This window comes from Desmodus rotundus, chromosome 9 (assembly GCF_022682495.2).
Source record: "Desmodus rotundus isolate HL8 chromosome 9, HLdesRot8A.1, whole genome shotgun sequence".
NCBI lineage: Eukaryota > Metazoa > Chordata > Mammalia > Chiroptera > Phyllostomidae > Desmodus > Desmodus rotundus.
The window spans coordinates 2,310,105-2,333,957 of NC_071395.1; the positions used below are offsets into that span (position 1 = coordinate 2,310,105).

The 23,853-nt window shown below is 48.9% G+C and overlaps 1 protein-coding gene and 1 long non-coding RNA gene across 9 annotated transcripts in view; one reads left to right on the top strand and one right to left on the bottom strand.

Annotated features, from left to right (window-relative positions):
• LOC123480625 (uncharacterized) overlaps positions 1–23,853 on the top strand; it is a 140,105-nt gene that overhangs the window by 81,184 nt on the left and 35,068 nt on the right. The gene's annotated exons all lie outside the window — the stretch shown is intronic.
• The window catches only part of PDE5A (phosphodiesterase 5A), an 84,294-nt gene that overhangs the window by 57,933 nt on the left and 2,508 nt on the right, over positions 1–23,853 (bottom strand). For 6 of the 7 annotated variants that reach the window (XM_053911096.2, XM_024568574.3, XM_053911094.1 and 3 more), the window contains exons 2-3: positions 6,864–7,455; positions 3,488–3,577 (exon numbers count right to left, since the gene is read on the bottom strand). In XM_053911096.2, the coding sequence (XP_053767071.1) occupies positions 3,488–3,577; positions 6,864–7,455 (682 nt within the window). Of the gene's footprint in view, positions 1–3,487; positions 3,578–6,863; positions 7,456–15,456; positions 15,586–23,853 lie in introns of all 7 variants that reach the window. The other variant, XM_045202816.2, reaches the window with a different exon arrangement.

Consider the following 23,853-nt stretch of genomic DNA (forward strand, 5'->3'; position numbering starts at 1 on the left):
ATTAAATCTCTTGGTTCACCAAAGTATTCATCTTATAAAAATCTCATAAAAATTAGCTGATATTTAAAAAAAAAACTTTTAGGCTTTTTTCAAAGGGAGATATAAGTAATTAGATATTTCACTAAAATGCTCTTTTATCAAATTGTTCAAATATTTATCGTAACTCCTGTTATATTCACATCAAAGATTTATGAGCATATCATAATGCATGATGAAATGCAATCGAGACGTTAGAATAAAAACAGAGAAGGAGCAAAAGAGCTCTGGTTCCGAATTAGATTTTTCCTTGGTGACTGGAGTTGACAGTCAACCAAGAGAAAGCGGGGTCTCAGCCTGGAAGACGCCCCGGGAAGCACGCCCAGCTCAGGGCAGAGAGGACCGATCACAGAACGCTCACCGCTTCCCGACGAACCGCCTTCCCCCTCATCCTCAGCGGCGCAGCCCTAAAAATACAGCCTGCACGTCTCGGCCACGTCACAGCGAGCAACGCCTGGGGAGGGCGGCCCTGCAGAAATAGGTCGCCCGAGCTACAGCGGAAGAGCTGCTTTTCCCTGCCCTGCTTTCCCGAACAGGAGAGAAACTGTCTGGCATAGAAACAACTAACACCAGTGACCAGGTCCCCGAAATCCAGCATTGCGTACGGCAGCCACTGAGCGGCTGCCCCCAAACCCACACGCTGCAAATGGCTTTCTCTGTGCCCTCGGGCAGGTCATGGTTCTTCTCGGGAGCACCTGGCCCAGATGAATAGGACGCACACTCCCGAAACTCTCTTCTCCCCGGGGAAGTGTCCTCCTGGGACGCCACAGAGGATGTGACCTGAGCCCTCTTCCCTCTCACTCCTGCCCTTCTCCATCCATCTGAGAAAGAGCATCCTGCCAGTGGCTCAAACACATCACTCCGCAGAGCCTGGGGACCACAGTGGGCTGCCCCGCTCCAGCTTCAGGGCCTCCCCTGCACGGAGCCACGTGGGGCCCAGCCTCCTCCGCATGTACGGCCCTGGAGACAGACCGCAGGGTCTGAGTCTCAGCTCTGCCAGGGCCGCCTTACGGGACTTTGGGTGAGCTCCCGGGACGTGCTGGCGGATTCCCATCTGTTCCGTGGGGAAGGGAAGGACTACCTCCTGCGGTTGGGATGAAGGTCAAGCGAATCAGTGCATCCCAGGGCCTTAGGACAGTGTCCACAGGAGGCAGTTACTGCCAGAGCCCTAGCCCGCGGGCCTCACCCTGCAACACAACCGGGACGGCTCTCCTCCCCTGCCCTGTGTCTTTTTGTCTTCATTTTCTCTAGCCAGTTGCTCTTTGACCTTTCCAAACAAATTGTTTTAGCTTTCACAAGCTTCTCCAGTTTCCCCCCCAATTTCCTCATTAACCCTCTCTTCTTAGAAGGGAGCCGAGGGGGGGAGATTGTAAAAAGCTATGCTCTGGGATTTAAAAAAACATTTGTCACAAGGAATGCCTATGATCGAGACTTCTAAAACGGGATCGCTGCGTCCACTACCCTCACGACTGGAACAGTAAGGAGAAGAACTCGTGAAACTCAGAAGAAGAGACACATGAGATTATATGTTTTACCAAATCTTAAAAGTCTTCCTGGATTTTCCGCACCGTTGCAGTGTGGCAAATTTAACTGCTGCCTTCACTCTGTTCGTCAGACTCGACGCCCACGCCCTGAGAGTCGGGCTCTCTGAAAGGTGCCAGGGCATTTTGTAACCAATGAATAAACAGTCGATACTCACTTTTCACTGTAGGTTCCTTGGTAATTAGCTAGCACTGGCATTGGACAAACAGAAGACTCCAGATTCACTTCGCCTCATTTGTGAGGAAAGCCAGTGAAAAGAAAGCCTTCTCCTTTGAGGCCTGGCGCTTGTTCCACGGTGGACTGTACCCGTTATCATGTGAGCCCAGCTGGCTGGTCAGTCTGTGGCCGATGACCTGTTTGTACAACTTTGTCACTCCCTGTCTGTATTAAAAGCCCCGCTAGTTCTGTCTCTTTTAAGAATGAACGGCTGGCCTGCAAGTGATCACTTCCCGTGTACGGGGGACTGTGCTGTGCCCTCCCCGTGCAGGAAGCGCCATCCTCACCACCCTGGGGCAGGTCCTGCGTTAGCCCCGTTTTGCAGGAACTCCCGGGCGGGGCCTGTTCCATCTGGCTTCTCAGCAGGTGAGTGGTGAAGACGGGCTTCCCCCCCAAGAGTGAACGTCTTAACGTCACCCCCAAACCCTCACCGTGACTCCCCGTTCTGATTTCAAAAGCTTCATGGGAGAAAGAGGACCTTCGAGTGTGGACAGAAGCTAGCTGGCCCTGCGCCGAGTTTGTTTACACGCCGCGAACGGGAGGCTAAATCTGGAAGTCATCCGCCGCTTCCTCTTGGCGGCCTCGCTCTGCCGGCAGCCAAGTCACTTCTTCAGAGGACCAGGGCCTGGCTGAGAGCGTTCTATTCTTCTGTTTCTCATCGTCCTCTTCTGTGGAGATAATTCTCACAGGACGTGATGAGGGCCTGGGGCGGGGGCGCAGAGGCAGTGGGTCGAGAAGGGGGGCAGCGAGAGGGTTAAAGCTGTGTGTGGAAACGCTCCCTTCAGTCAAGTTCTCGAGCCTCCAGGGAAGTTCCCGGCAGTTTCTCATCTCATGAAGTGCTTGGTGTGAGGGAACGGTGACAGCTGGTGAGGCTGTCCCAGGCGAAACGGGGACGCAGAGAGGATGGGGAGCATGGGGCAGGTAGGGGTGGGGAGGACACCCACAGCCTGGGGACCTGGGCCTGCACCCGCTGTAATCAGATCTGTGAGGGGCAGATGGCCCGTGGCTGAGGGTGGGGTTGTATGTCCACGGAACCGAATTTAAATCGTCCCCACTACAGTGGCTAAAATGTCACACGCTGACAATGCCCAGGGTGGCCAAGGACGCGGAGCAACCATACCTCGCGGGGAAGAACGCACACGGCTCAGCCGCTTTCGGAGAGAGCTTGGGAGTCTCTTCCACAATCACACACACACACACCGGGTGGCTGGTCGGCCCCCTTCTCGAGCAACACGGGTTGCACCGCCCAGGTCCTCTTACACGCAGATTTTTTTCAATAAATACATTGAAAAAAGGGTGCAACAAGTAGAAAAAACTTGCAGGTGAACCTTAAATTTCCTGATGACCATTGTAATTGGATGACCATTTAGGAAAGAGCATTTCTCAACCACCTAACACATAGGAAGTGAATTGATTACGGCCACAACCACAGTTGTGTATCGTGGGCAGAAGGAAGCCATGGGGGGAGCGGGGGGATAGGTAAAGAGACGACAGGTCTGAAGTCTATTTCCACGTGACAGCAAAATCTCAGGATTCAACCCTAAAACTAAAGACTAAATTAAAAATATGAAGCAGGGCATTTAAGCACTTGATAGTTAACTCGTCACTCCAGTATTATTCATAAGTGTGCAAGTTTTTTTCAAGAAGAAAAATGTTTTCAGATGACCTTTTGTAAAATGGAAAATTGGCTTACCTCTTCCCTATGATTCTTAATTGGCATACAGAGAATACTCTGTGTCCTGTAGCCGGTAATTCGGTCAACTTCTGCATTGAATCGAGGATCCTTGTAAGGAAAAAGAAATTCAATTTAGTGACTGACCTGTTCAAAGGATGATTTGATTTTTCCAACTTACAAAATTAGAGAAATCTACCCTTCAACCTACCTTTTTGCCCTGAATGACAATTTTATTGCTGTAAAAGGCAGCAGATCGCGTAAGTTCACAGCATTTTTAACCAAGACGAATTTAAGTTTTTCCGAGACGCTAATGTTTATGAGAACCCAAAACTAAAGACTCAACCAGAATGTTTAGAAATAAAGGGAATTAAAAATATTGACCATTTTCGACAGCCTTACTTAAAATTGGGAACACGGCAACACCCCTACCCGCGCCCCCCCCCCCCCCCCCCCCCGTGCCTGAGTTGTCATTCTCAGCTCGCAGCCCCATCCTTCTGCCCCCCCCAACCCCCGCCGCCTCGATGATGTCTCTGCTCCGACACTCCCCCGTGAAACCCACCGCCTCTCCAGCGCCGGCCGCCCCCTCCCTTCTGAGCACTGGTCCCCCGTTTCCTCTGTCCCGGGGTTCAGAGCAATTTAAATCTTACCATCTCCCCATTTTTATAACTCATGAAAAAGTTCTACGGCCTCAATCAGACTGCAAACAACTCCTTCACCCTTTGGCTGCCTGTCCCCTTTAAGGAGGTCTGCCGTGCACACCCAGGGGTCAGGAAGGACTGGGGGGCATGCAGTCCTGATGGTGGCCGCGGAGAGAGAGGAGCCCCATCACCCTGCAGAGGAAGGTGGGCTGTCAACTCAAGGACGGGCTGCTTTTGGCCCCTCGGTGTATTTCCCGTGTGCGCACAGGAAGTCCAAGCATTTGCTACATTAATGAAGGGATTCATTAATAACAGGCATTGCCATTATCAAGTGTGATCATCTTTAGCTTATTATCATTTGAAGCCAATCTCGTAGGTGGGGTGGGGGGCACGCGAGAGGAAATGGACGGGTGGCCACTATGGGGGGCGACCAGAACACAAACGCTGGAATGAGCATTCTGAGCAGGAGCCCTGGGAAGTCACAGGCTCAGCCTAATAATAGCATCTCTGCCCTCACAAGTCTGCTTTTGGAATTCCCTTCAGAGAACATGGAATGGCCACACTGGAAAATCCTCATCTTTGAAGGTCATTTCTATTTTTTTTTTAATTAGTCGAAAGTCATGCAAAGCCAAAGCTGTAAATGGAGTAAATGATCACACAGATTCACTCAATTGGGGTCAGAAACGAGGCCAGTCCTCCCCTTGGAGAACCAAACGTGGCATTAAAGGCAATTTCGAAAGAAAAGTTACACAATGGTGGGGAGTCAGTATGAATATTTTATAGTCTAAGTAAGCATTGCTGTATCGTTGCTTTTTCTGCCAGTATGCTCACAGTTATATTGAGACGCAGAGAAAAGCGTGGCCGAGTGTTTCTAAGAAATAGTTCTCAAGTAACACACTGTACTGCAACATATCTAAAGAAAGCAGACAGCATACTGACGTGGAAGGATATAAAGAAGTGAGCAGTCAACTCAGAGTGGATTATCCTGTAGCCTGATGTCAAAACATGAAGAAGAACGTGTCATCAGCAGTTACGTTGTTAACGAGTACTTCAATCACAAGACCAATTTATAAAGGAGAGGGCTGGACCCGAGTGCCTCATTAAAGCAATAGGGGTGGGCAGACGGGAGTTCGGAAATCAGCCCCAGCCCTTTCACAGTTTCGTCTGGGGCAGACTGGGAGTTAAAGCCAACAGCAGCCTGGTTTCACTCTGCATGGGTAGGCGGGCGGCTCTGCAGGTGAACCTGGGTCCTCAGGAGCAAGGCCGGTGCCCCGGGCTGAATCTGTTCAGGAGGGACATTCCACGGAAGAGCTGGCCTGTACTCTTCTCAGATGTGTCAAGGAAGGCAAAGAAGCAGTGAGAAGTAGCTCCAGATGTGCATGAGACTAAAGCAACAGGATGAGGGTGTGCAGATGCGATCCTGGATGAGGCCATTGGTCAGAGGAAAGTAGTAGCTGTGAAGGGCATTAATGGAACGATTCACCAAACGTGGCGATAGCCTCTTAGATAACAGCGTTGCACCATAAAGTTTCCTGATTTTGATAAATTGCAGTGGTGTAAGGGAGTGTTCCTGTTGAAAAATATACTGAAAATTTACTGGAATATTTAGTGAAAATGTCTCCAACTTATTAAATGGTTCAGGAGAAATAACATACACTCATTATTTATATGCATTATGGAGACAGGAAAGGAACAATGATAAAGCAAATAGGATAAGACGTAACTGGGGAACGGGGAGCGGGTACACGGAAGCTTCTTACATGGGTCTCGCAACTTTTCTGAGAGTCGGGAATGAGGTAAAAAAACAGAAAACCAGAAAGGAAATAACACAATAGACTTGACAAAGCATCAGCTGGTTTTCTTTGGCAAAGTGGCTTTTGAAGACAGAGCCGAAAGACGTTGAGCCCACAAGCAAAGGCAGGTGTCAGGCACCGGGGTGGGGGGGTCCCAGGGTGAATGAGAGCCGTGACCCCTGGAATCCCAGCCAGGAGCTGCAGGTGGGGGCCCCCCCGCGGGCACTTCACAGAGGGGGGCGCTCTGCACTGCGGGGGCGGTGAGTAGCAATAGCTGGTCTTCATTTCACCCGCACAGGACATGTCACTCAATTCAGGGGCTTGGTGTAAAACCCGTCATTTTATTAATGAAAAGGGTCACTTAAGCGTGAAATTTGAAAAATTACATAGTATAAACTTTAAGTCCATAATTAAAGATCTTTATATAACTGTAGCAGAAGTGGGAAAAATAGGAAATCTTTCCATTAAAATATTTTAGAGTAAAAATGTCCACTTTAAAAGACATCCATGACTTTATTTGCTTAATAAAAATGAAAGAAAGAATAGAAAGGAAGAGAATCCGTTCTTGGTGTCAGGGAGACTTTGAGTGAATGAATGTGATTTTGAATGAATGGATGGATGGATGGATGGACAAATAAGTCAACAGGCTTTTTTTTTTGGATGGTGTTTGTACCTGTTTTAGAATCTCGGTGGAAACTTCAGAAGTGCACGCTGAGATAATAGAGACGGGCGTGCAGGAAGAGCTAGTAAGAAGGTGAGCAGGAAGCGGTAAGATGGACCATGATGAACTCTCGCTAGGGAGGAAGAGGAGGCAAGGCCCCTCCCAGGGCCATTTCCCGGATGCACCCACCAGTCAGGGAACTGGCATCTAGAAGAAGGAAGAGTTGCTACCATCGACTCTGCTTTTGAATAAGGCTGCGAACAACACCACCTCGGTTTCAAACGCCCCCAGCGCGCCCTTACCTCATAGGCGTCTTTGATGTTCAGGGGCTCCCCGCGCGCGGCCACGTGCCCCACGATGCCCGTGTTCCACTGCAAGCGGATGCAGCTGTTGGAAGCCTGCTCCAGCGTGGACCCTTCTGCCACGTCGAAGAGGCGACTGACGAGGAACTTGTCATTGGAGCTATCTTCACAGACAAGGAACAGCGAGTAGCGGTCCGCAGAGATGAGTTGGTGGATATGCAAGAATATTTTGTGACATAAGGCTGTCACATCCAAGTGACTGGAAATGTCTTTCACTAGTTCCAAGAGTCTTGAGCACTGGTCCCCATCATCTTTATCGAACCGCGGGGGGGTCAGCGGCATCTGCTCCTTCTTTTCCGAGTCGGGGAGGAAGCGCACAGTCCCCTCGGAGTCCTTGACCACGATGGGTCTCAGGGGCCGGTCGAACTCGGAGGCGGAGATTTTCCTGGCTGGGGCGCCCGGGGTGCTGCTTTCTGCGCGGGCACACGGCTGCGGCGTGGGACAAGGGCAAGACTCGGAGTGGCCTCTGGCGTCTTCCTTGCAGGCAGGGATGGTGTGGACTCGCTCAGCAAACCACGCATTGACCATCTCTCTGCGGAACACAGCAAGCAGGCACGTTACCTGGGGCAGAGGCAAAGGGCTCCCTGCGAACGCTACCGGTCAGCTCAGGGGCCATCGTCCGATTGGTCACAGGAAACAGAAACAAGGTGGCTTATTATTTAAGACAGTGGAAATTTGGAAAACGATGGAGGACAATTGGTCCAATGGACGTTTTAAGGAAGTAGGCCTATGCACATATCTTTTCAGAGATGTCTGATCTAAACCACATCCAACATCAAGTCTGCTTTTCTCAAAATCGGCTTGTACTACAGCACAAGACACCACCTGTGACGAGTCTTAGGAAAACGTAAATAGGGAGATGAATCTGTTGTTTAAAACAGAACTTGTTCTGAAGTTAAATATGTGAACGTTAAAAACAAATGTTTAACTAAATTTGGCCAGCTCACATCCTTGATTTCAGATAGCTTCCTCTGTATCACCCCGTCCAGATCAGCAGAGGAAATGGAAATATCAACAACCTGATCTGGTATGCAGAAAGGCTGTAGACTCCGGTAAACAGTACCCCGTGAGAAGGCCTGTTCAATCGCGGTGAAAATGATCTCTTCTGGTGTGAGGGACGGGACTCTTAGAGTAGGCAATACCTAATTTTAAAAATTCAGTCCGAAAAATCTAAATGATTTGTTTTTAATGCCCTTCCCTGTGAAAGAACGCTACAAGAGCTGGAAGCTTTGTGGCGGCTGATTCGTTTATAAACAAACATGCCAGAGCTCACACCCTCCAGGATTGGTCAGTTCAAATATCCCCCGGAAGGCTGTAATCTCACCCGAATGGACAGTGCCTTTACTTCAGACATTTTTAAAATCCTTCTTTTGAGACTAACTTCTAAGAAAATTTGTAAGTCCCTTAAGAATATTAGTTTTATCTAAAAGTTAGACTTTTTTTCACTAAGCCTTCCTTTCAAAACAAACAAATAAAGCAAACTAATAAAGCAAAATGCAAAAAGAAACTAGCATTAACAGCTAACTTAAAATCTATGCCCCATATAAGACTTGACTTTTTCCAAAAGTAAAATTTACCTTCAAAAGAAAAACACTCGCCGTCACTGCGGACACGTAAAAGAACTCTCCTGTAACGAGAGCAATGCCACCCCCACGCCGTGGTAACGTTTTTAAGCGGCCAGGATGGAAAGTGTTTGGCGATGCACCCTTTGGGGAGTGTTGAGATACAGGCCCTCTACGATCTTTTTGGTCGTAGGGAAAATTGGTATCACCCCTCCAGTAGGGGTGATATCTAACAGGCAATATCTAACAAATTTTAAAACGCATTCATCCTTTGTCCCAGAGATCTCACACACGTGGCAAAGGAAGACCCAGAGGAGTTACAGTAGCGCAGCTTCTCATAGCAAAGACAGCAAGCAGCCTCACCCCACCCGAGGGAGGCGGGACACACACACCATGGCCTGTTTATCCGGGGGACCCGAGGCAGGCACCGAGAGACGGCCGTGCGTGCCGATGCGAATAATCTCCACGAGTTAGTGAGGGGAAAATGCAGGACGTAGATAAAGCGGGAAAGAGGCTTCCTGATTTCTGAGTCTCTACTAAGTCTTTCATTTCTGGGATGTTCCATGAATTATTTTATTTTGAGCAAAAGTATTATTCGGGGAATTTATATTATTCTGAAGTGCTCCCCGTCTAGAAGGGAATGGTAAGAAAGGTAACAGGCACTCTAAGAAGACTCATAATTGAAAGTGATAGATAACGTGAGGAAAGGCTTTTAAAGTCTCTTAAAACAGCACCGAGGCTGGGTGTGCGGTGCAGACCACAGGCGTGCGCCTGCTGCGCAGAGAGACGGAAGCGCCCTGATGTTTTACAAAGTTCGCTGTGGCTTAGGCCAGACTTCCCCGCGACTACAAAATACACTGGTTAATACACTGCCATATCTCAACAACTTGGAAATGAGAGGGCCGCGCTCCGGGAAATGTTTATGTAACCCTCCCCACCACACTGCAACTGCTGGGTCAAAGGTACTGATGTCGAAAATGCGTGTGCCTGCCAGAAACATACAGGCAGCTTTTGAATGAAACTCTCTTGTAAAACGTGAGGTAGGAAAAAAGCAGTATCTCTAAAGTGACATATCTCACGTGATTTTAAACTACGTACATGTAACTCAGGTGGATAATCCGTATAAAAGTAGACGTTTTACTATGTCAGCCACAAACCCACAACGTAGCCACAACTATTTCTTACCTTCTCGTTGGAAAGTGGCAGTGAACTTTTTTCCTTTTTAATCAAACCACCTACTTGAGAACTCCACATGGACGTCTCAGCAGAGAACTCGACGAGGAGGAAACGGATTCCCGACGCCCCACCTGTCCCCTGGCTCCGACCTCCCTCCCCGCCGGTTCCCTCATATTAATACGGGCAGACCATCGCCTCCCCAGCTGCTCAAGCCAAACCTCGAGGACTTACTCTAAACTTGTTGCCTTCAACCTCACCTGCAGGCCAAGCCCAGCCAACCAGACCGCCCACACCTTCCGTCCCGCTCTGTCCCTTTCCGCCTCCTGTCCTGTGCCACCCGAGCCCCACTGGGTCTTGCCCGGACATGGCCCAACCCCCAGTATGAAAATGGTCCCTCTGGTTTCATACTTGCCCCTCTCGATCCACTCTCCGCCCAGCAGCCAGGTGATCTTGCCCCAAAGTAGATCTCACATCCTAATTCCCTACTCGGCTTCTCGCTGAGCTGAGAACAAAACCCAAACTCGCTGAACCCCCTGCCCCAGGTCCCATGGCCCGTGCTGGCCTCCTGGGAGCACCCCCTGCTGCCAGAGCACCCCTGCCCCCTCCCATCCCCTGGCTGATCACAGCTCCCACACCCCCTGCCTGCTCGGAGGGGCCGTCCACGCAGCACTGTGGTATCCCTTCCTCGTTTATCAGTCCGCTGTTGCACTCTCTGTCCGACCGATGGAAATCCCATCAGAGCTCCTGGCCTGTCGTAGTTACTGTGCATCCCGTGCTTAGAAGATGCCGGCCATATAGTATGTCCTCAACAAATATTTCTTGAGTGAATAAATAAATTAAGGTGCTAACTTACCTGCATCAAAAGGAACAACAGTCATTTGACGACCTGAATGCTGGCACATTTGCTACAGAAAATCAACACTGGGTTTGGGTGACTGACGTTCATTACCTTCTGACGTAAGCCTCGGGCCCCGCAGTCCCTGCCATACGACATTTTCATTACTGTATGTCATTGTCTCTCGAGTGTCTTTTCTCTACATGTTTTTCGCGGGGACATGAACGTAGGATTACATGACACAGGCAAAGCAGATTGAACACATTCGGGTCATTCCATGAACCGTCTTTATTACCCACCAGCCGCGGGGGCTCAGGGTTTCTCACGGCCATGCTATCGATCAGCCGAGTCCCTGTGCTCACACGTGCTATGACAGCATCAAAACAGTCACTTAGGAGTCGGCCACAGACGCAATGACGTTACCTCGCACACCTCCGTCGCTCAGGCAGGCGCGGCGGCCCACCACGTGTCTGCGTGAAGTGAGCCTGTTGAGACCCATGTCACCCTCTCCCGAGGAGGCTCTGTATAAGAGCAGACCACCGGAACACGGGCATTGGGGTTCTCATACAAGATGCAGAATGTCTGGAGGTGACACTGGAGAACCACTCTGAGGTCACCCACGGCCACAGACCGTGAAGGGCTGTGCCCAGTTACAGACCAGCTTACAAGTGAAGGATGAAGAAATAACAGAGACTTGAAAAGAGAACTCTCTCCCAATAATTACACTCTCGATTAAGAAAAACCCTTGGAAAAACTGACCACGTCTCCAAGCATGAATTCAAAAACACTGTTTGGGGGGTGCAGGGGAAGACGCTCTTGGTCCCGCTGCAAACGCCGAACCCACAGTGAAGACCCTGCGTACGGCATGGGTTTGTCAGACAAGTGCTCGTCCTAAAAATGAGCACCGAGTTTTCATGATAATCGAGACTTCGTTCAATCTACAATGAGCTTATTTCATAATCTGCAGTTTCGTTTTTCAAGATAGAGTTCCAATCAAAACCTCTCACTAATATCTCCCCATTTTAATTGGATTTGGTTCCAAGTGTCCTTTCTTCCTAGAGTGAATTATTCTGTAAGGGAAAGATCTCTGAGCAGGTCAGGCCCAACACGGGACCCCAGGGACAGGAAACGAGCAACCCCAAGACCCATCACCAAGCTTGTATTGTGTGCAGAAGTTAATTTGTACACCTACTGGATTGGCCGTCAGATGAAGTAAAGTGTAGATGCCCACAAATAGAAAAGATGGGAAGATGACTGGGAGGTGCCGCGTATGCGGGTAAAACTCCTGGGTGGGGGTCAAGAAGCTGGCGGGTCGTCTGACCGGCCACTGGCCCCCGTGGTCTAGGACAGGGTCTTCCTCTCCCTCCTGTCTGTGGGACTGGGACAAGTACTTCCATCCGGGATACTGGAGAAAACCCAGCACCGCTGCACTGAAGCCTGGTCAGGCAGGCGTTCATGGCCCTGCTGTCCAAACTGTGGAGCTGAAGTACCCGGCTGAACCCAACTCTCTGCCATTCGGTAGAACCGGGCATCGAACCCAGGGCTCCTATCCTGAGTCTGTCTCGGGGCTCACGAGAACACCAACATCCCCGACACGTCAACGCTGGTGCAAAAGGCACTCTGATACTTCCAGGTGCCTCCGAGACTGTCAAAGTCAAGACCTAGGCCACTGGCAGAGCAAATACGATCACTTGCCGTAGTAACACATTCTCTAACTGAGTTCTCTCCCGCCACATGGTAGGAGGGCAACAGGCTGAACCCGTGAGATGCAAGCACTGTCTCCAAGGACTCAGAGAACAGGTTCTTCGGGACAGCGTCCTTAAAAAAATCTGAGTCCCACGTGTGTTTCTCTGCAACGGGTCATGCTTTTTAAATCTAAAACAATGCCCTGGAAGGAATACAGAATAAATGTGTTGGAGAGAAGAGTCATTGTTAGAGCTGCTATTTAGCGAACAAAAATACAAGACACTCAGTTAACCCTGAGCTTCTGATCACCAGTGAGTAATTTGTTAGCACACGTGGCCTCTGCAATTCAAATGCGGCCGGGTGGCCTGCATTTTAGCTGGCCTCTCCGTGGTTCCCATGTCCTGCTTTCCTGGCTGATACCGTTGGTGCACAGGGAAGAGGAGAGGTGGTTTGCGTGGAGCAAGCTGACGGGCGCCACGCCGTGGCATCGCCCATACGAACAGCAGCGGCACGAGAGCGTGCCGGACCCTGGGTGCCATGCACGCTGTGAGCCTGTGCGGGGGACCGAGCCTTTTGGACACTCTTGGGTTAACGCTGGGTGGCATCAAATTCCTCCTTAAATCAAGCCTTTTCATTTTACCCTCAAAACCATACCGAATAATGTACTGAGTAGAGAAAAAAAGCAAATTGCGATCTGCTTGAGAAGGGGAGACTGACCAACCCTTAGATTGCTAAGAATTCTTGGGACAAAGAAGCATTGAGAAGCTGCGTGTCAGCTGTGTGTCCTGAGTTCTAACCTCATCTTTGCGTTTGCCGCCAAGGGGGTGTGTGACCAGTGGCAAGCAACTGTCCCTCTGAGTTTCAGTTTCATCCTGCGTAAGACAGGGCAAATCCCGCCTGTCCTGCCTTCTTCATGAAGTGCACGGTGCTGACGGCCCCCAGCCGGGCAGGAATTCGGGGACACCACACCGGTGTTCTGGAGAATGACCAGGCCGCAATTCCAGTCCTGGCTACAAGATCACACAGCTGGAAGGCTCGACCAACCACAGCCTCTCGAGAGTTCAAAGCTGAGGCTTCAGTTGTGAAAATGGGCAGCTGTGGCCACTGGCCACAGAGACCAAGAAGCCCCTACAAGCGGCTGACACCAGCCGCAGGCCAGGAAGGGCTGTTAGCACGCCGGGCTCCTTCTACCCCTCAGCCCCCTCATTTTGAAGTAGGAGAAAGAGCTCCTTACTGTGCGCTCCTTGCCAGGCTGAGCGAGTCCGATTAGAGAAGGCAAGGTGAGCGCTCCCTGGGCCTTCCCCCTGTGCCCCGGACTCGTCCTGTGCTGCGGTAGGCCCGGGAGCGAGAGTGGCTACTCTTTCCTCATCAGCGTTTGCCTAGAGAATGAGGGAGAAGATGAGGCGGGAGAGGCCGTGCTCCGGGTGGTAGAAGACCGCAGGCTGAGTGGCCTCTTAAAGCCTGTGGCCAAAGCTGATACTTTAGAGTCACATCGTAACTCTATGTAAGTTACAACGTAGCCATCTGAGAAAAAGAAGCAAAGGACGCAAGGTCCAGGGAGGTGTCGTACCCCTGGCCACAGCACTAGTGACTCAGGGGCAGTCCTTTCCCCGCCAGGTACTTCCTTGCGAAGCTCCCTCGAGCCTGGACCCCACGGGAGCAGGCTCCCTCTGCTAGTCTCGGGGTGGACTTGGCTTTCTTTACTGTCCTGCAGCTACTCCTTGCCTTCCTGACCTGATTCCACAAAACATGTCTTACCTCACAAGTGGGTAAATCGGTTTAGTTTTGTTTCTAAACTTTGACAATACGTCTCACAATGACTGGAGAAAGCCCGGAGGGTACCACAACCAAAGCTGGGAGCGTCCCTCGCAGCTAAACCTCACCGTGCTTCCCAACCCACCGACGCCCCCCTCCCACACCGAGCAAGAGAACCGAGGATGGGAATTAATCACATAGCAGGGAACACAGCCGTTGGCAGCTGCCAAAAACTTGCCATAAGTTTCCATAAATGTGACTTGAATTTTAACTCTCAAATCCATTTAAAGGACAAATCGAATCAGGAGTGCGTTGTCTTGCTGTTCTACTTTAGGGAATGTTGGAATGTTTAGGGATAGTAGGGACTGCTTCAGGGGAGACCCTTGCAGCTCAGTCTGGTCCCCCAGTGATGACTGGGCGTGAAAATCAGTGGCATGTAAGCAATGTTTTGATTCCATGGGGCCTCTTATGGGACCGACAGCCCTGCCCGGTCCACAATGCTGTCACCAGGCAGCAGAACGCCCTAAGAAACTAAATGAGCTCACTGCTCAGAAGGCGGGGCCACCAGGTAGCAGCAGCTGCTGCAGGAGGAAGATTGAACTTGACCTTTCTGGTGTCTGATCGATACCCAGAGGGAAGGGTCACTGCATTTGTGAATGATAAAGATCAAAGGAATTCTGGGGGCTAGCAAGCTTAGATGGTGGGCTGCCATTTTTTTAACGACGGTTATAACAAAAAGTTCAGTTCATCGAAATTACACACCTGGCAGAAATAAATGCTATGTATTTCATTCCACACATCCTGAGTGCTTATTGTTTTAAGTAGATACAAAGTGTATCACTCTTGCCCTGTGGCTGAGTGGACTGAGTGCCCGTCAGCAAACCAGAGGGTCACCGGTTCAATTCCCAGTCAGGGCACATACCTAGGTTGTGGGCCAGGTCCCCAGTAGGGGGCGTGTAAGAGGCAACCACACATTGATATTTCTCTCCCTCTCTTTCTCCTTCTCTTCCCCTCTGTCTAAATATAAATAAATAAAATCTTTTTTAAAAAAGTGCATCATTCTTAAAATGGTAGACTCCATTAAGTTAATGATTACATTTAATGGTGCCAAAATAATAACTTTTTTAATGGCTATTTAAATAGATTAAAGTGTTGTATTGTGTATTAGGTACACTTCATCTCCCACTTTCTAGAAATTTTGTAAATTGATTAGTACTATTCACTGAAAATATGAAAAAGTCAGTCTGAGGCATACAGGCTGTTAAGCATGAAAACTTCCTCCCTTTTCCAACTTCTCATGTTCACTCAAGATTATAAGAGACTTATCACAGGAAGGAAAACCGCAATGCAGTTTGTGTTCTAAAATCCCCCGCTGGTCCGGACGGGTCACAGCGCCGCCCATGAGCCTCCTCTGTAGAGGCACAGAGGGGCAGGGCTTGCTGACAGGGCGGGGGCACGAGCGTTTCAGACGGGGTCAGCCACGCACACTCGTTCGCACAGCCCAGACGCATGGACACACCTGCATGCAGACGCCGCCGCACAGCCACACGTGGTCCAGCCACCGAAGCAGAAGAGCTCACGCATCTCACAAAAGGAATCGTGAAAAAGACAGAAGTGCCTTAAAATGCACATCCAACATTCCAGCTGTCTGGAAAGAGAGAATAATTTAAAGGCTTTGCCGAGGTTTTATAGAATATTTCTTGGCATCTAGAAGAATAAGGAGAAAAAATTTACAAGGCAAAGTAGAAATGTGATATAAACATAACTCTCCTAAGTTAAAAATATTAGATGAAACTTACTTGTAAAACAACTAGTTTAACGTGGTTTTGTACTCTTGCCTAAAATCATGTATCAAAGGATAAAAATTCTTTGAAAATATACTGTACTTAGGTTATTTTGTGTTCTAATACTAAAAATATCATTGTAATGGCCTAGTACCTAGATGTTCAGCCACTCTATTTTAAAATGTCATTGGAGAGTTCCCATTTTTTATACTCTGAAACTATATATGGAAATGACCCCACGTGGGCAAAGTCTCCGGCGCTCCCTGGGGTCGGGGCGGGCGGGATGGGGGTGGGGGGGTGGGGGGAGGCTTGCACGTCAGAGCCCCGGGAGAAACTCCAGCCTGAGCTCGATTCCGCAGGAGGTCGGCCAGTGAGCCTGGGCGTCGCTCCCACTGACCTGCAGCCGGGCTCTCGCAGAGCCCAGTGGTCAGGGCCCCACGTGGGGAAGACGGGGCTTAGGCCCAGAGCCCCTTCTCCCCGTGCAACTGGGACGGTGGTGCTGCCCTCGAGGGTCCCTTGGCAGCTTGAGGAAATGATGTCCACAAAGAAAGGGACAGTGTGGCGTTGGGTCCCAGTGCTGAATGCACAATAGGTGCTGTTTTTAAGGGAGTTGAGCATTAAATGGTGATGTATTTAAAAAGGTTTTTTTTTTGTAAATATAAAAGGAACTTATTCAATAGGCTTCTAGAGAAAAACTAGATGTTAGCCATTGTTTCTTCTTAAGTTCCTAATTTAAATGCACGAATTTCTCTACGGAAACTACTCATCTTAAAAAAAAAGTTGTTTTAATGTAATTATTTTCTCAAAATAGAAGTGAAATACACAGACTCTCCAGACCAACAGCTACAGTTACATCCAACATCATTTTCTGAATAACACATGAAGATTAAGAGCCTGACATTTAGCTGAGAACAATAAGTGCAAGAATATAACTTGTTTTTTTTCCATCACTACTTCAAATTTAATTTTTTTCCAAAATAATTTAGAGACTTGAGGGACAATTTTTTTTCCAAAATATCAAAGATACAGTAAAACTGACAACAAATGTGAGAAAATATACAACGAATTACCTGTGATGAAAACCACAGCAGTTATTCATAGCTATTTCATAATAACCATAACTCTAGCCCAGAGGATGGTCACACCACTGGACAGCTTGAACACTCTGCCACAGGAGGTTTGGGGGCGACAGGTGGCCCGTTCGCTCCTACCCAAGGGGGTTCACCTGGGGAGATTTTACACGTGGGCTGACGTCTGGGCCTCAGAGGAGGCTGTGGAGCGAGTCCCTGGAGCTGGGGCATGTGGGGAGATTTGCAAGACGCCTCAGAACAGAGTGGAAAGTTGCAGGCCCCGAATGACCCAAACACACACGTGTGTGTCTGCTGTTAGAACCCCACCCCTCTCCCTTTCTCTCTGCGGCTTTCTCCATCACTCATGTGAATTAATCACTGAAGACCAGAGTTACGAAGTGTGCAAATTTCCTGTCGGAAAGGGGATGGCTGATAACTGACATGGAACTCTGCTAAAATTGTCTCTAGGAAAAACACAAAAATAACTCACATAAAATACAACGTTTCTTAGATGTTTTTCCTGCTCTTGGATTCTAATTTTAGACCGTTTTGGTTGCATTATGTGTATAATTTGACTTGGGCCCACAGCTCATGTCTGGGAAACACTTAAAGAAGGAGAGAGAGACTCAGAAATGCTTGGAGCTGAAAGAGCATTTTAAGCCCATTTATGAGTCTCTCTGCCCTGACTCCTCACTCCCTTCTGCCCCCTGTTTTAGCGCCGAGGTGTCTTCGCTTGGGCCAGCCACAAAGCCAGTCAACAGCAAAGCTGGGAACTCACTCCAGGCTCGGGCCGGCCGTTCCAAGCCCCTTTCCAGCACCTTACAGAATCCACAGAGGTTCTGTTCAAACCATTAATAAAAAGTCATCTAAAAAATGAGAGAGACACATAAAGTCCATAAAATCACCATTCTGTTGTTCTAACTCCGCTTTCCACACTGAGGGAATGACTCTCCCAGTTTGAGGTTCTATTTAAGGCACCAGTGATTCTCAAGGCAAAACAGTGGACAACTGAACACTGCTACTAAAAACGATAGGAAGTGTACGCTATTTTCTTTAGGGCTCTTACGAACCCCAGGGAGTAACTGCTATTGTTTCCATTTCACAGAGAGCAAAAGAAGCCCTAACGATCACACCCTCAGAGAGAGGTAGTCCAGGGTCACAGCGTGAATCTGCCCAGGGCCCTTAACCGCCATCGACAGAAATAGATGCTAAAGGTTTGGAACAGTAGCTCGAATCCTGGACTGGCACCAGCCCTTGGGGGGCACTGGGAGATGCGGATCACAAAGTGGGGGTTGGCCCTGGCATTCGGTGTCTGGGCCAGGGGTCGGTGAACCTCCCGCAACTCACTCAACGGTCCCTCACTGCAAAAGTGGGGTCTGCAGCTGACGCGGAGCCTCGCCTTTCGCGAAGCGCTGCGTTAGGGGAAGGACATACTAACGCACAGTAACAGGGTGTTGGATGGAACAGGGGCGGTTTGGGACACCCCCACTGACATCTAGCCCGGGGTTAGATCGAGGCGTTCGCTTGGGTCTGCCATGGGAAGGAGGGGGGTGCACTGCCTGAGGTGATTTGGTGGCTCCCAGTTTTCTCTAGCTATGAAAACATCTGAGATGCTAACTGGAACCAAATTGAAATAAAATGCAGGATTGCTTCATATGGTTTCACATTCAAGTGTGACTGAGCCTTGGGAGAGACATGCTTTGTAAGTTTCCATGCATTCACAACCACACGCGTGAAAAGCGTCCCTTAAAGGAAAACCTAGTTACATCGGCAGGGAAGCAGCCACTGAAATCTAGGCCGTAACTATGCCCACGGACTGGCTCTGCAGCTCAGACATGGGGACACTGCACTGCGGGGCACCTCCCAGTCTGAGGTCTGGGGAGGCCTGAGAGAGCAAGCCGAGGATGTCACGCAGCCCTGCACCGTTTCCACGAAAGTATTTCACTTTGGTCACGGATGACAAATCCGAAACAGGGTGGAAGAAGTACACTGCCCATGCCTGGGACGGCCACCTTGTCGCCAGGTCGGGTTCTGCCGCTTTCAGGCTCTGGTTTGTATGAGCATTGCAGCCAATCACACCGCAGCCCGACGGGGTAAAGAGGACATGAAAACGGAAGATGTGATATGCAGAGACGCTGTCAAACCAAGTACAACTGAGGAGCTGGCGTGCTCCGTTCTGGGAATAAAAGCTTCGTGCCTGCTCGGACGGAACGGCCCGGAGGAAGAAGTGAGCCCGCACAGGGCAGCTGCTGCAGAGGCCAGCTGGCCCCAGACCCTCTGTCCGGCAGGCCTGACGGTGGTCGCTCCGCGGGCAGGTTTAACGAATACTGTCCATGGGCGTTTGGTTGGAGCTTTTTCATTTTATTCATAATTAACTTAACATATCTATTCTGGTATTATAGTTGCATGCATGCTGTAACTATGATTAAATTACACCTGCTCTTAAAAATTCCACATTTAAATAACGTTAAAGTAAAAGGAAGTCAACACTCGGTTTGGTGTTAACCAGGAACTTCTGGGTGTGCCCTCGTCACTTCCTTTTGGGGATGCCCCCTCCCCCAAGGACATGTCACACGGTGGACAACCTGCCTCAGCAAAGGAGTCGGACAACACTATCCTGGACGCAATGATGGGCCCAGAGCAGGCGCGAAACATAACGAGGCCTGAGTAGTTCTGAGGACTGACCTGGAAAGAAGGCGCTTCTCTAACATCAGGAGTTTAAGACCCTCAGAATCTTGCCAAGAAGGGACGTTTCCAGCACGCGAAGAAAACACCCAGAATAATAAAGACAACACAGCACAGGGTCTGAAGATGGGTGGATGGAGGGACAAGGGATGGATGGACTGAAGGAAGAACAGATATGGTAAACAGATCTACAGAGGAACGGACAGAATCTTGACAAGATTATCTGACCAGCTGAATTTCCCAGCCAAACCAGTCCCCAGGGACTTCCATTATGTGAATCATTCTGTATGAGCTCAAGCTGGGTTTCTGTCACATGGGACCGAAAGCTTCCTAACTACTGTCATGGAGACTGGTAGGAACGACTTCCTTTAACAGGGGTGCATTACTCAAGTTTGAGAAATACCAGATCACGTGATCCCGTCTGTGGGAGAGTGCTTCGATTATTTCATCAGCTCAGATGATCAGGGTCTTTTCTATTCTTGTAACCTCAGCACAATTATTCCACAGAGAAGAGACGATAGTTCTTATTGTTTATAATTATCACCAAGGATACGATATCAAAGGGGGTTCTTTGGTCTCTCAAGTGTGGGTGTAATAAAATTATGCAGAGAAAATGATTTGCAGAAAGCTAATCTTACTTTACAATTCAGATTCAAGGGGAAAGTCTCCAAAAATACAATGGCACAAAAGACTTTAAAAAGCATGTTCACGTCACACTGAAAACCCGAGGCGCACGTGTGTTTAAAAGCTTGTTAGCATACTTAACAGGATGATTCTTATGAACTTAATACTCAGTCTGCTTGGCCGCTTTAAGCATTTGTTTGGCAATAAGTATAACTTCCCACCATTTAGAGAAAATGAACAAAATACTTACAGCATGAAATATGGATGCACATATAATTCAAAGTGAAGTGAGCACACCACATCAGTTAACAAGGTCACAGAGCTAAATATCAAAGGACTGACTGTGTGGAGAGGCTCCCTTCCGTTCTTGCTCCGAGGTCCGCAGCTCTCGGGCTCTGTGCTGACAACCTCACACTGTAACAAATATGTAACCTCACTGTAACCTCACACTGTCACACTGTAACAAGTATTTCCAAGGCCATCAGCCGGCTGCAACAATGTCAGCTGGGCGCACATCTGTCCAGCAAACTAATTTTCATAGGACGTCCTGCATCCTCAAGTCAGAAATTGGTCTCTTTTCAACCCTCCATTATCAATCAACTCAGTGATTTATTTCATTGTCCCGCAGTCCTTGCTGAAGGCCCTTGTCCTGGGAAGAGGCTTGTATCCTACAATCAGGGCTGAGAACAAAGAGCAAATCTAACTCATCACGGCAGTTATGGGGTTAATAACTTACTAGGTTGAAAAATGTTTGGGGATAAACTAAAAAATACCAAGCAGTGCTTTTTAGCCTTTTCAATTATGAAAGAAATCTTTTCCAGGTATTATAAAAACACACTAGCAAGTTCAACCAAAATTCCAAGATAAGCTGTGTTCCTAAACCTGGAGGAAGGGGAATATGGTCATCAGACATATTCTCTGTCATCAGATACGGGTGAAGGTACAACTTTCACCTACACGACTTGAGAGGAGTTTCAAATACTTTGAAAGAAATAACATAAGAGACCAGAGTCAAACCATCTAGTTAGGTGGAATTACTTAAAAAGGAAACTTTGTTGCACAACATAATTAAAATGCTAAAAAGTGCTCATCTTGATGTGCTGAAGACACGATCTTGCGAAAATATTGGTGATTTCTATACATCTTCAGGTCATAAAAGGGGGGCGGGGGTGGGAGGGTGGCAGCGGGGCGGGAGCCCCTGAACCGTACTATGTGCCTATTCATGCTTGGGCTACTGAGCAAAGAGACTGATTTCCAAAGATCTGTCTCTGACGAGTTGCTACTGTGTACATTCGACCACGTGTTTAGGAGCCACGGCCTGGTCCTGTGGGCTCTCGGTGGATCTGAGCCGCAGGCCTCGAGGTGGAAGGGCGAAGAGACACGCCACGCCGGGGGCTCCGGTGGCCTCCCAGACGGCGCACGCAGGCGTGCTGAGGTCACCGAAAGGCAGCTTAGAACTGGCTGGCAGCGCCCTGGCTAGAAACAGTACAGCGAAAAGATGGCTGTTGCCCCAGAATTACCGTCATAAAAATACAGGGTGGGGAAGAAGTAGGCTTACAGTTGTGAGCACATGAGTTTATTCTTGTATTATTAATTACAGCATAATTTCCCATATGAGCAACTGTAACCTACTTCTGCCCCGCCCTGTATTCTAAATAACGTCCGAGTCAACTGCGTTGACTCCCAGAGTTTTATCACCTTCCACACCAGTGGCTACTTTAACAGTGTAAGCTGGCATACCAATGTCTGAAAATCGGCTGTTTCTATTCTGTGTCATTACAGAAACAGTCATTTTAAGAGTGGAGAGCAATATTTACATTCTATCCATCATCTGCTTTAATATAAATACATTAAAATAGAAATGGTACAACTTTTAGAGGTGAAGAAATTACAAAAGAATGAGGAAAAAGGGAAAAAAGAGAGCCAGCCCAGGACCGGGAGCGTGAACAACTGGGCCAGCTCGGCCGAGGCAGATAAGAAGTCTGCCGCGGAAAACGGCACGGGGCACAAAAGTTCTGTTTGTGGACTTTGATCCAGGCGGCCATAAAAACTTGTCCTCACTTAATATCTCCTCTTTCCAGTGGATGCCAAATATTCTCAAGCCTTTGCCTCGCACAAAATAAAGCAATAAAAAGCCCGTGGCACTACCCCTCCAACAGAACGCCTCGCCTGCCATCCCAGAGCCGGTCGCAGCTAATGACAGGCAGTGGCACCCTGAGACCAGGGCGGCAGCGGCTGTGAGAGGCATCCGCAGCTGGGAAGGTGTCCTTTGAGAAGGCTGGGCCTTCGAGCCCCTAGTGATCCGTCTCTCCGGCCTGTGGGGACGGCTGCAACACCGTCTCCAACAGGGAGGGTGGGGCCTTTCCACATGCTTTGGTGGCAAGTCTCCGATTATTTGTTTATGCCAGTAGATTATGTTATGAATTGTTCAACTGACCCTCAACGTCACATATACAGATTGTAGTTACTAAACAGCATCTATTTCTTTTATTTTAGAGAGAGAAGGAGAGCGAGAGCGAGAGAGAGAGAGAGAGAGAAACATCTATTTGTTGTTCCACTTATTCAAGCATTCATTGGTTAGTTCTTGTATGTGCCCTGACTAGGGATCGGACCCACAACCTTGGCGTATCTGGATGATGCTCTCTGAGCAATGAAGCTACCCTGCCAGGGCCAAACTGCATCTATTTCTATGCTGCAAACTATATAGCTTTCAATGAGGTGCTTAACTCTGTAATTGAAAGTAGTTACAGTGTGAAGCACAAGGGCTTTTAAGGGCGACCCACATTCCCAAGGGTTTAAAGGAGAATCGGGAAGGCCAGAACATTCGTTCTGTTCGGTGTCTGCTCCTGGGTGCAGATCAGGAGAAAGGACCTGGGGAAAGGACAGAGCAGCAGGCCTGACCTCGGTCACATCAGAGGATGTGGAAATGGTCCCAGCATCGCGCCGGTTCACAGGCGCAGATGGCCGAGCAAGGGCACCCACGGGTGCTGTGAGTCCGTTGTTTCGTGGGTTTCCTGAGTCACCTATGGCATTCGGTCACACTCACAGTGTGGAACAAAAGGGGACAAAGCACAGGAGTGTGAGCTCCCAGTTAAAAGAACAAAATCTTGTCTGTAAAGTTAAAACGTCTGCAGTAAGTTTTTACCACAGCCAAGTGGATCACCCCGGGCCTAGCAGTTTGGTTGTTTTATAAGCAACTACTATCCAGTCTCTCGTTTTCCCTGTAGGTCTCTTATTTTAAGTTAATACCACCAAATATAATCCCAAACTGGACCGTTGTCTTCTGAAGCACCCGTGGCTACATACTGACAACTTCAGCACTTTGTAACTCCTAAAACTGAGGGCCTGAAGTACTCGAAACTATTTTATACTTTCGTTTTCCAACTTGAACTCGACATAAACTCTTCCCCTAGGAGTGTGCACACAGAGACGCACAGGCCGCAGAAAGTTGTGGCCGGCTGTCCACACCGGCTGTGCTGTGAAAACCCGGCCTGAGAAACGCATAGAGTCTCAGACGACCTAAATTTTACACTGATGAACACCATTCTGAGAATTAGGATTTTCAGCCTGTGCTACTTGGAAGAAAATGTAACGTGACGAGAAAGGCAACAACATTTCGGATTTGTTTTCCACTAAGACACCACGTCCAAAGTTCCAGCAGGCTCTGGAAGCCGAGGGCCGTTAGGTGTGACTAGTTAACACCCACCACCAAACATGCGCTGGACTTCTGCCTCTCCATGGAAAGGAGGCAGA